Source organism: Phalacrocorax carbo, chromosome 2, assembly GCF_963921805.1.
Source record: "Phalacrocorax carbo chromosome 2, bPhaCar2.1, whole genome shotgun sequence".
Lineage (NCBI taxonomy): Eukaryota > Metazoa > Chordata > Aves > Suliformes > Phalacrocoracidae > Phalacrocorax > Phalacrocorax carbo.
In genome coordinates, this window is record NC_087514.1 from 135,070,802 (window position 1) to 135,084,460 (window position 13,659).

The 13,659-nt window shown below is 34.7% G+C and overlaps 1 protein-coding gene across 3 annotated transcripts in view; it reads right to left on the reverse strand.

Moving 5' to 3' along the window:
• Window positions 1–13,659, reverse strand: part of AHR (aryl hydrocarbon receptor) — a 64,387-nt gene that overhangs the window by 20,313 nt on the left and 30,415 nt on the right. For 2 of the 3 annotated variants that reach the window (XM_064441721.1, NM_001302361.1), the window contains 2 exon segments: window positions 4,185–4,300; window positions 297–386 (listed from right to left, as the gene is read on the reverse strand). In XM_064441721.1, coding sequence (XP_064297791.1) covers window positions 297–386; window positions 4,185–4,300 — 206 coding nt within the window. 3 annotated transcript variants of the gene reach the window in all.

Below are 13,659 nucleotides of genomic sequence, written 5' to 3' on the forward strand. Positions count from 1 at the left end.
TAAACTGGGTAACACCACAGTATAAATTTCAAACAGTTGTTCCAGTAAAGACTAATTAAGTGTGAAAATTTCCTATCTTGCCTAACTCAACTTTGGAAATTATATTCCTGTTGTGCTTGGCCTGAGGTCCCATTTCAGCTATTTAAGCCGATAGAAAAGTAATACAGTTTCAAAGTAATCCAACCCAAAGTACCTAACTGAGACTTTTATTACACAAACTATCAGACCCTAAATAAGAACACTGATGCACTCTGAAATTAAGCCTCTGCAAAAAAAAGAGGAAAAAATAAACTTACTTGTTGGAACCCCAAGTAGTCCTGGATAGTAGAAGAGACGTAAAAAACCAGAGCATCGGCTGTAACAACTAATACAAAACCATTTAATGCCTGGGGAGGAAACACACCAATCTGTCAGCTTCAGAGACAAAACTCCAGATAATTACCGTGGCGCTGTAAGTCTACCTATACCCTAGTCTTCCAATAAAATGCAAAGCATGCAAAACCATTTCATTATCTAAGAGCACAAGGAGGAGGATTCTTCATTGCATTTCTCTACAGTATCCAGGGCACAATGAAGAGAACTGCATCTAACAACAACAACAAAAAAGTTCCTTTGGAAAATTCAGGGGAGAATCCAAAGGCTGTTGATGACTTATTTACTCTTGATTGTAGGAGATAAGGGACAGCAGTAAGAACAACTATAGGTTTAGCTAATATCAACCATAGTTCACAACGATCGCATGGCTCAAGCCTTCAGAACACCCAGCTGCCCACAGCATGAATGGGAGCCGTGTCACAAACCCATTCCCAAAATCTGTTCTATTCATAGTGCAGACAGGCCTAAGTGGACAGGAAATCAAGCGATCAAGATCCCCTATATAGTCCAAAAAAACATTTTATAGCTTACTTAAAATAGAAAACCTCTGCACAAGCAGACTGCTGCAAGTAAACAATGTTTTTGAAGAGATTTCCCCCTTCATGAAGCAGCAGACTAAGCGGCTCCTTACTCAAAGTCACGCAAAGGGCATTTATCTGAACTCCCAATCAATAGGGTTCATGGCAATTGTTGTGATAGCAAACAGTACATTTGTGACTTGGCAGCTCATCTGAAAGGTGCCGATGTACTTCTATGGATTTCAGTCAAGATTTAACAAAAGGCTGTCTCGAGGGACTGCATTAAGTATATTGTGCCACTTAATTTCCTCAGCTGAATTCAAAGTCAAATTTGGCCAGCATACTCGAAACACATTTTTTTTAAACCTCTTTATTATGCAAAATCTTCGTAACTAATAGAAAATGTAAAGTAAATGAAGGGTATCCTAATCTTTTACAGCATCATAATATATTTTTATTATGAAAGAGCATCATTCTTATACAAACACTAACTGCTATAGCCCCACGCTATGGTAACCACCGTAGTTGCTTTTCCATATTTTGCAAATATATGGTTTTACTCTGTCTTGTTCTTTTACTAATACAGTCTAATTAAGTCAAGGTTAAAGATCTGATTAAATGACTGGTCTTAAAATGCTGTAAGCCACCTATTTGACATGTAGTCTTTTCTTAATCTTTCCTCATAAACAGTTGTGAGGTCTGTAAAACCTCCTTATATAAGTTTAGTGAACGTTACCTGAAAACAGTACGAGCTTTAAAAACAAAACCAGAACCACCACAACAACAACAATTCAAAACCAAACAAAGCAACCCAAGTAATAATGTGAAATTAAGTAGTGTAGCCAACCCAAGAAATCTTGAGTAGTTACATAAACCCCTGGTTTTGACAAAGTTCGTACTAATTCCAAGGGAGCAGGATGCCACAATGGCAGGTGCTTGCATCCTCTGCTGACCTATTCTGCAGGGCGTTTCCCCTCAAGTGGTTGATATAAAACTTGTGCAAGCTGCACAGTGCCTAATTCAGGTCCACATGTTAAAATCAGTTAATCTGCTGTTTTGTACAAAGCCATGGAAAGGTTCTTTTTTGTCCAGTCTGTGACAAACTGCTCCTCTACCTGGAATTTAGTCACATTTTACAGTGGCTCTGGTATGTAGTTCATTTTGAAACAGCATTCTTACTGCAGAAATCAGATGCCTCTTGTAATCCACAAATTCTGTAAAATACCAGTTGTTTGCCCAAAAGCCTGCTGAAACAAGTTACTGGAAGTTCCTTAAAACATGCAGGTATCCAGCATATAGCAAAAAATGGGAGATCCATTCTGATAGAGGTTTTGGCAAACTACAATCCTAAAATTATTATCTTTAACGGCATAATGAAATTTCTCAGTAAGTTTATTGTTCTGGAGCATTAGAGGTAATTTGTGCTTCTACAAAAATACTCTCAATATTCCTAATACCAATGCACTTACAAAACTGTTCATTACTGATGATAATTAAGATGTTTGAAAAATTTCTTAGAGGCTAACATTTGGCTTGCACTTTGTACAATAAATGCACTTAGGCTATACTATATTATGGATCTAAAATAAGCCTTTGAAGTAATTGAAATATTTTTAAAAAAATTTTAAGGAAGGCATATCTATGTATTAGATCTCTATTTCCACAATATATTGAATTGGTAAGACAGTTCCTCCATTGAAAATTTAAGACCTCACACTTTTCTGTTTCTTATGAAACAAGAAAAAACATCTGATGAACAAATAAAACCAAATATAAACAATACGGTATATATTCATACCACCTTTGCAAAAAACAGAGAGAGAAAAAAAAGGAAATATTCATCAGCATGGTTACGGTTTATGGAAACCTGTGCGACACAAAAGACTTCTGAGCTTACACAGAAGGAAAGGTTGGTACCACTCTTTGTATCTTATTGATGGCTCAGTATCTTCTAGAAAATTCCCACTTTCATCACTTATTTCTTACATTCCCTAAGAAAACTCTATCTGCATATTCTTTCTCATTATTTTTATTTTTAATAGAAAGTATTTACAGACCAAGACATTCAGTTTGTTTATTTCCTTCCCAAGGGGTCAGAATTTACAGTAACAAATATAACATCCATTTCATTTTCATATTGGAAAGCCATTTGCTATAGCAGTTTCATCATATAACTTCCATTTAGAAGTAAAAAAATAACATCAAATAGATGCCTCCAATATAAACCATTTACTGTACCTTTTTAGATAGTTTCCATTTAAAAGAAAGCTGTTCACCTCCAGTAACTCTGTAACAGTTCTTTGTCATACTTGATTAAGGTTAGAAAATTACATATGTGTCCTAGTTTTTTAGTCAGTTAGAAGACAATTTTCTACTAGCATTAGTTTACAGTAACCATTTTGTGGGTTTCTTAGGATCTGCTTTCATTTCTACCCTTTGAAGAGTTAAATTAATTTTGTTCCAAGCAAACCATTGGCTCTGACTGACCGAATGATTTACCACTTCTGATCCTTCAGTGTACAAGATACACCTGTGTACAAGATAGATTATCCACATATTTCAAATGGAGTTGCAGGTCACTGTAAAATTGATTTTGTGAAACTAATTATAACATTGGAATACTTATATTAGTAATTTCTTGAGTTTAATCTGGATCTAGTATTATATCATTATATACACCATATGCTTTAACCCTCCAGGACATTAAAAGAGACTATAAAACAGACTGCATAATTTAAAAACCCACCATTTTTAATTAATACTTTCCAGTAGTTCACATTGCTAGAAGTTGTTGGAAGTATTTTAAAATTTGCCCTGAATCTATACTATGAACCCTGGATTCTTTCAAACTAGTGAGAAAGCAAGATCTTCCAGCAAGCCCAAGGTCTTTTAAAGAGCAATTGGTTTTTTAGACAATTAGTCACCAAATTTACAGTAGATTACTAACCCATATGACCTTTATGAAGTGTGCTTCCTTGTATTAATGTCTTTATTAACAATAGATGCAAAGATATGAGAAAAAAACAACTCTCAGAAATGACTCAGAAAAGGTTAAGAGGACCCTGTGCTCTAATATCTGCTCTTCAAAGTCATTACCACCACCAGAGAAAAGTGCAAGAGCTGTATAATACTAACTTAAAGAAAATGAGGACAGAAACAGTAAGAGAGTAAGAAAGACAGACAGTAAGAAAACCTCCTTTTTCAATCTCATCAGTGAATAACTGGTATGTTAAATACAATAGAATTTTTTTTAATGTAAATCTTTGTATAATACACCCATTGCAAACATACCTGCAATAAGAGCTCTCCTTCCAGGATCTGCATCCCTTCTCCATGTTTTCCTGCTCTACAGTTTTCCTGAATGCCATTTCTTTCTGGTCTAGTAGAGTTAGAAGATTTCAATGCAACTAGAAAAAAAGAAAGAAAGAAATTCAGTGATCTTTGAAAGGCTTACTAGAAGTGTATAAGATGATGTGCTGTTTTGTGTAAGAGTTATATTTTAAAACTGTTTATAAAGTCAATCTAATGAAATCTAATCAATCTAATGTCAGACTCTTAACTTTAGAAATAACCCCCAAATTTGCTGTCCATCTCCTTTATAAACTATACTATTTTCCTCATGGAATCAGATTCATCTCTCATTATTTTATTCCTTTTTTTCTTCTCCTCTTTAAGGTTCACTGCTAGTTTGTCACTCTTGTTAATAAAGGACATGTTTGTATTCATACAACAACCTCCTATAACCTGGTAACAACTCTGCTTTAAGGTGAGACAACACTTATTCTTATCCCATCTAATTTCAGACATCACAATATGGTACCTCAGATATAAGCTTGATCTGGACCTACAGCTCCCTTCAGAGAAAGGAAGGGAAGACACAGGAACCCTAAATGCATATTGCATACTAAAGAAAACAAAGAAAGCTATTTCAAACAAAAAGGCTTTTTTTTTTTTTTTCCTGCCGCAGTTAAATTTTAACCATTTAAACAATTAAGCAAACTTTTCCATTTCAGATAAAATACCATAACCATGAATCATCATTATTCAGGTCACAAATATATCCACTTGAAAGAAAAAACAGCTCAATGAATAAGGGATGAAAAATGAGACCGAATTGCTACAAAGTAGCTGAAAGACCTACTACCTCCCATCTCAGCACTGTGTCTTCTAATTAACAGGATGCTGTCAAGTAAAACTAGATCCTCAAAGATTGTACCTAACTCAGAATTTGTCTACTTTCCACGTAGTTCTAAGACAGACAAAAAAAGTCTCCAAATCTGAAATTAATCTGAATGGGTCTGCAGTGCCTAAACAGCTTAAAATTACTTGAATAATTGTACCTTAAACCTTTACCATAAAGCTAAATACCACTTCCCCACTCCTCCCCCAAAATTTCTAAACTGCAAAGCAAGGGAAATTTATAGAAGCAACTGCACTTCTCTAAAACACCAACAGTTTATCTCATAACAATGAGATATTCACCCTAAATTCCAAAGTGTTTTTCAACCTGCTGGAAACCTTAATTTTTCAGCTGCTCAGAACTTTAGTCAAGAATCCTGAAGAACTCCTGTTCACTCACTTTTCAACTAGGTTAAAATGATATTTTACACTAAGTACACTAACTGAAAGATAAATTATGCCTTTCAGGTTTTTTTAAGCTGTCACTGCAGCTAACAACTTTCAAGCCAGACAGTTTTCATTAAAATATCCCTCAAAGGCACCGCAAAGGAAAAACATGTTCTCAAAAGACATTAACTGATTAATCAGTCAGGAATTTATCTGAGGTTTTGCTTTGAAATTAAAACCTTAATGCTCCTCTTCCTACCAGATAGTCAAAAAGTCCTGTAATAGGCCACACAGAGTTGTAATTGCAGTTTCATTTTAAATTCAAGGGAGTGGAAGATGTAGCAATGGGTTGTTTTTTTTTTCTTAAGCATTATTTTAAAAGGTTATCTAGAACATTCACAAAAAAACCCTGAGGTCCACTGGCAGTAGAATAAAACTTATTATCCTTTTAATTTATATTGTATGATTATTGAGAAAGCCCACATTCAGCTTTGGAAGTTGCAAGATACCTAATCATACTTGCCATTCTGAAAAATACCATATACAATTACATACAGGTGGTTTTTTCCTTTATAACGTGCAAATAATAAATGAGGGGGAGGAATTACCAGTGGTTGCCCAGTGAATGATGTTGTGCCCTACATTATCAAGTAACAGAGCTCTATAGCTCAAACACAGCCTACACACCAGCATGGCTATATTCCTCCTAAATTTCAAAGCGTGTGAAGTTACATATTTTGCTGAATTAGAATCTACACCTTTTACAGAAATTAGAACATGGATGAAATCAAGCTGTTATAAATTGAGATGGAAAATCGGTATCAATCTGGGGTAAAAAAAAATGGAAAATACAGTGGAAGTTTCAGCTGTATGCATTGTTGGGTGTAAACAACTCCTAAAAAAAAAAGAAGACAAACCCAAGTTTACCTTGGTCTGACAGATAAACTACAGGCCTGCTAGTAGCCACCCAGTCACTGCAGTTTCTCCCTCAACACCCATAGGTAGTGTGAAGAGACTGCACTACAGGGGACTTCATGTTCTGAGACTTTGGAGATGCATCACTAAGTGAGAGCTCTAAAGCACCCACACACTTTTAAAGACTAAATTGGACAAAGGCTAACTATTCCATCTATGGAAAGGAAAATTTTCATCATCCCTCTTCTCAACTAATAAAGGGGCATCAAAATTGAAGTGCAGATGTTGCTTAGGTAGCTGTGGTCTTCCCTTGATTTAATAAAAATTAAATTGCATTTATTAAATAAAACCCAAATTTTGTTTAGCTGGTACTAGAAAAGGCCAATTACACAAAAATCAGAAGTCAAATAGGCTAGAAGCACATAAAACTCACAACAGAATTGGTTTGTTGTTAGGTGGAAGTGAGAAAAATATAAGTAATAATGTAGAAAAAAATAGGAAAGATGACCAAATATTTTTGTTTAATACTTCTGAGAATAACAAGTGAGATCTTCACATTTCATGATGAAAGTCCTTTTAGTCCAACAGAACTAAACAGAAGTGACTGAATATGGATATTTTAGATCAATAAGTCTTGCCAAATTTTAGTTAAGATTTTAAAAACAGCTTGTTCAATTACCTGTGGGGGAGACAAGACAATAGAATGATACAGAACTTTTAGTAATAAATATTTAAAATAAGGTAGTATTTTAAAAACCCCAGTATTTAAACTAATTATAAACTTTTATTAAAGAAATTATAAATGTAACTTGTAAACTTTGCAATGTTAATGTAATTCAGGTATGGTAATTACCAGCCCTGTGCGATTAAACTTCTTTATCAATACTCTTCAAGCAAACATTAAAAAAAAAAAATGCTAGTAAGATTTTAGGCTCACAGAAACAACACAGGTCCCTGACAGTGAGCAACGCTGGCTACCTGGATGCAAACTTGCAATGTCTGGTTCAATACAGTGAAACTGAAGGCTACCAGATCCCAGCAACAACTGGCCTCACAGTATGGGAGGCCCATCTTGTGAAGCAGTAATTCTGGAAAGATTTAGTCAGGGCGCGCCGCGCTGTGGCCTCAGAAATACCAGCCAGAGATACAGTAACAGATGATGATAAGAAGAACTAAAGCTAAAAAGGGTAACTCATCCAAAGGTAGTATTACAGTCAACACCACCTTGTTTAAAATCAACTATGTATTCTGCTTCTTCTCATAGGCTGTTACTCATGTAGTCAGACAAAATAATCCCAATAGTTCGTTGCTTTATAATCTTTGAATCCCTGAATTAAATACAACACATCAGCCTAACCCCTCTTAATTTTCAGCCACAGGAAATTAAAACATGAGTATTCCCATAGAGTAAATAGAAAAAAATTCTCTATACATGCACTAAAAGACATGAAAGACACCATCAAATTACTTCTTAGAATTTCCCATGCATAATGTTAAAGCTAAAAAAAATAAAGCACAGTTCTTTATAGCTGTAAAAAAAAAAAAACAAAACACCAAAAAAACCCCAAAACACCACCACACACACAAAAAAATCCCCACACATTTTCTGTTACACAATTTCAGCAAGAGGGCTGGGCTGCAAGCACATGCTTTCCAAGTAGGTTAATGATTGTCACTTAATCCTGTGTCCAGCAACAAGCATCATTGCCATTGCCCGGACTTTCCTGATTTGAAGTAAAAGCTAAATCCAAAAGACAGCAAACCTAGATGGTGACCTTTAATAGGTTTTCTAGACAGAGAACATTATAGTTTCTGGTATATTTGTTTAACAATTGTGAAATGCTTTAGCACCCAAACCAGCAAATGTAAAAGATAGTCAATTTTATATTACATCTACAAAGACAAATTAAATAACAAGATGCTGGTAAACACGGATGTTACCCTTATTTCTGCTTCTAACTGTTAGATTCAGGTGATGAGACATTTGTACAGAGATGTAGTATACTTTATTAGATTAACAATATATCTGGGGAAAAAAATCTGACATACAACTACTACTTCAGGTCTGGAACAGAATTCAAGCAACTGAGTTCTAACTACTGCCAAACGCCACCTTTCGTTTTATACCCATGTAAGTATTTATTGAAAAATTACTTTCAATACCTAAGGAGAGCAGGTATTAGGCAGTTTTCCTTCTTTCCAGGCAATAACATTCAGTACGAGAAAGTGCTTTGGGACATATCCTAAACTGCATGATTTACAGGCAGCATGCTGAAGCAACTGATAGTACATGATAGATTAATTTCATTAACTATTTGTTGACACACTCAGAAATTATTCTCTTAGTTATGATGCAGAAAATCAGTATGCTTTGCAGCTGCTGGAGCTGTAGGAATAAAAACACATCCAGGTCCTAACTGGCCTTTTGAAATGCGTTTCCCTCAGTATTAGACCTATCACTTTAACCTTTTATAGGTCAGAATTCTCATTCTTCCTCTCTCCAGCCCAGGTCCCTGAATTAAGACACATTTAACATCAACTGTGATTACTCAGTGGATCCAGTTGGAAACAAAACCTTCAAGTTTTAAAGTCACATTGAGATGCAACAAATTATTTAAATCAGGCCAGAGATAAGTTTTACTTTTAGGTGAATGATCTGTTCAGGCCTAAAACTGTATTGAAGTAACACTTGCCTGATATCACAAGTATATCATTAGCACATCAGTCATGCAGTCCTGGAATTTAATCTTAAAGAGCTTCCCAGAACTGCGTTGTATCAAATTTTGGCACAGTTCCCACAATTCAGCCAAACAGGTCAAAGTTTGTAGTCAGAGCCAATTTAGACTGTTTCATAACCTTTTCAGTACAATTATAAATTCAAAGAGTCTGTTCTAGATTACTTTAAAAAACAACAGTTCTCATGAGGGGTGTGGTCTTACTCAACAAATGCTAACCTCCAACACGAAGTTCACCAGTTAAAACAAGACAAGGAGGGCACTACTGAGAAAACCAAGTTTAATATTAAACTCCTGCCTAAATCATTAACATATGCTAAACTGTTTATACTGGCAAAGGATTCATTTTAAGTGGGAGAAAATATTGTATATATCCGTGTACCTATATGCAGCCTTAGCCATCACCATTACTTAAGATTATACGAAACATTTTACACCTGCTACCTCTGAAACTGTATAGGGAAAAGTGTTTATGAAAGTCAAGTATCACAAAGGAAAAACCATGCAATTAATTTTTTTTTTTTAAGAAAAAACATGCATTGACTGCGTATTTTGTAAATAGCTACGCTTCTAGATAGCATAAACTGCACAGGTCATTAATAAAACATGCTAAGGATTGCTCTGTATTTAGAGATGCAAGAGAAAAATACAATTCAGAATTATTGTAACTGTATCTCTACAGTTTTAGTTATGTTACACAAAAACGTAAGATAGACTTCTGTGTAGGCTGCATTAACAAGTAAAACATGTTACATATGGGGAAAAAAGTTTTCACTCTATTTTGCATACTGAAGTTTTACATCTCCTATCCCTTCATTTATGAATTCTGAATAATTTTCAAGATAGCTTTATATTGTTTATTTATATCCTACTAACAGCTGAACAAGTATTAGCACCAAAGTACTAAAAAAAAAAAAACCACCCCAAAAAGACAATTTGCCTTTGTTCACAGAAATTCTGATAAGCCAATTAAATTTATAATTATTCCACCAATTTAGAAAAATTTGGTCATTTATTTGGTCAGTGGGCTCTTATTCTTGCGCACTCAGTTTCCACATGATCCGGTTTTTGACCCACCCTTGTTTTTAATGCTGACAGGTTTTTAATATTGAGGAGTTCCATTTTTTCCTTTTCTAATTCCAATATCTTGGCCTCCAATTATTGTGTCGTCTATTAACAATTAAATCGCAATGCTGTGATATGCAGCAGCATTTCTATTTCTTAAATGTCTGAGGAGGAAACAATTTAAGGGTATTATTCCTTGTAAACTGTATTACCATTTACAATACAGCTTGTAGATTACTGTAAACTGTGGTAAACTGTGGATGTATGGATGTATAGCAACATGTATTTTCCATTACTATCAAAACACCCAAATATAAATTCATTAATAAAAATGTAAAGAACACGTCACTATTCTGCCACAGTCTGGAGCATTATATGCAGAAAACAATTTACAAAACTAGTCATGGAAGTTGAATAACTGGATTTTGTAAACTTAAGCAAAATGAGGGTGAAATTGTGCATTTGGGAGTGACTAGTAACAAAGGACACATTTTTCCTCTTAAGCATGTGAATGACTGAATGTGCCAAATTATGACAATACTGGAGTTGTTTTTATAGGATATATTTTACTTCTAAAGAAGAAAAATACCAATAAAACATATACAGGAGCTGCCTACATTTTGATATTTCCATAACAAAAGCCAAACAAAAGTTAAAAAATTAGTAACAACCAACCTTCGACCTCAGAGGACATGGTGCTTTGATTCATGAACGTATTTTCCGCTAATGTTGAGCGATATTAACGTGATTACATATTTAGGAAAAGCAGCTGAAATAACTTATGAGCTGGGGGAGAAAGGTATTTCTTGATTTGGCCTCAAATAAATTATTCATGATTCAAGAAAGAAAAAACACCATGAAGCAGCTATCACAAGAGGATAACCATACCACCATGAACACTTTCAAAGAAATATTAGTAGGTTATGGCTGGTGAAGGAAGAAAAAAAAAAAAGACTGAGGAGGAATAACACTTTTACCAGAACAAGTTTTAACAAGTGAGATGAGAAGAAAGAAAGCCTGAAAAAGTTTATTTCTACTAATTAAAAAAAAGAGTCGAGAACAAGTGTAAAAAGTAAGTGGTCAGGTACTGGAAACTTCCTGGGCTTTTGAGAGTCAATAATTTAACTGCTGTACAGATACAGATCACCTACTGATGTGTACGAATATCTAGAAATCAAGAATTTCCAGGCATGTGTCTCATTTGCAATGCAGATTTTGTTCCAGTGACTCAAACCAGAGTCCCTCGGCTCCACAGACCTGCACGGAACACAGTGCAAGTGCTGTGCTTGGGCACTCCTCGATCTTCAGTCATCCAGAACTTTCTAGTTTAACCCAAATTCAAACCCAAGTAAAATGCGAACTCATCAGCTATATAATCAGACACAGCAGAGAGCACAAGCCTACCCAGCTGTGAGGAGGTTCAAGTATACAAGAAATTTTCTTTAATGAAGGCAAAAAATGAAGAATTTTCCCCAAAATACTTAGGCTAGAGAGAAAACAGAAAGAGGAAATTTTCATCTCTATAAGTTGATGATTCTGAGGGTTAAAAGTGCCTTAATACAAAAAGTTTCAGTAGAAACTATTAGGAATCTTTAGGGCTTGCCACTAAAGCAACTACTACAATAAAGCTGTATTTGTCTGCTAGATTAAAGAAAACTGTTTATGCTTTTGATATAATCAGGATAAAGAACTTCCAATATTAAGTTTCTATTAAGAAACCTCCTTGAACATTTCACAGGCCACTGATGAAAACAGACTTGCAAACCAAAAATAAATCAGTAAATATTTTGTCAGCATTGGACTGAATTTACTCAAGGTACAGCTCCAGAACTTCCCAAGGGCCTGCTGTACTCACACTTCAGACATGTCTTCATACATATTTTACATGCAACAACAGAAAAGCACATAAGTGGTACACATTAATTGAACTGCTGCAGGAGCCTAAAATATTCTTTTCACTGCAATCAATATATAACAAATATACGTAAGGAATAAAACCAATACACAACATTCTTCTCAATGCCAAGTACCATGGTTTTTGAATGCACGATATTTCAGGTTCACCCAATAAAACCCAATAATTTTAAAATTACCTTGGGTTTCCCGCACTATACAAAAAAGGTCCAAACTGCAAACCACTATTTTCCATTTATCTGTGATCAAATACTATGCTTAAATAATTTAGCACAAAGCTATTTTTGGCATAAGGAAGTCTGTTGCTTGCCCTTTCAAAATTGACATGTCTGTGAGCTCAGACCAGTGCTACTTGGTTTCCAGGTCTATGGTAAGGATATGTTTCCAATGTTCAGAGTTATAAATCACAAGATGGACTAAAACTTGGCAGAGATATCACCTTTTTTTCTATCTAAACTTCAATCAAATATCACCGGCCGAGACTCAAAGGGAGTTGTGAGTTTCCCAGGAATTACATTTCTGGATCACAAGATTATTTATGAGACAGTAAATGAGTTTACTGTTCTACTGCAAAAAAATATTGTTTTTTAAAATATCTAATATTGTGACTTGGTAAAATTTACCAACACTAACAACAAACAAAAGAGAAAAAACTTTCAAAAGTTTCAAAACCCTTCTGTACACCTTTTGTTGATAAACCACTTTATCCTGGAATAATTCCCTTTCTTCAGCCTGGTTTTGGTATGTTATACTTTAACACAGTATGTATTTGAATATGTATCTTCTACAGAAGAAAATTTTATTCAGATTTGTCATTTTTGCCATTTAAATAATTTTATTAAATGGTATATCTAAAAAATTTAATACAAATACATATCAGCAACTTTTAAAAGTGTCTTGAGGTTACACAAAGGTGAATGAACAAGTCAGTAATTCACTTGCCATTTTACTGCATGTAAAGTTATGTTTACTGAACCACAATTTCAATCATAAAACTAATTTATAATAAAACCAGGAGATATATTTTAATAGTTTGTTGTACCAACAATCCATTGTTCTGCTAAGTGCGTAACTGCATGGGTAAATAGTAAACAGGAGGAAGAAAACCATAAATCCTTTCTTTCTAGCACCTGAAATATGGGAAAGCCTCTACTAAAAAGCTCCAGCTTTCCCTGGTATTCTTTTTATACCAGTAGAAAGCCTCTTAGAAGAAATGAACCTTAACCTCTCTCTCCTACAGAAAGCTAAATAGGTAACAGCAGGTAACCAGGACAGGAATTAGGTCTTACCTAATGAGTTTATTTTTGATAGGATAAATGTATAGCAACTTCCTAAGCCAGAATTTGGACAAGACACTGGGTTTCCACTGTTATTTTGGAGAAGCATCACAACCTTCATAACAAAATATCCTAAAAGAATGACAGTTTAACTGCAACAGTCTCCAAACCCGACACCTGTCTTTCCTCACAGCTTCAGTCATGGCAGCGTTCTAAGACAGCAGAACTACTATCTAAAAATTAAAAAGGCAAGAAACAGTACAGCACCTGTGGCTTAGGTATACGCTTCACATG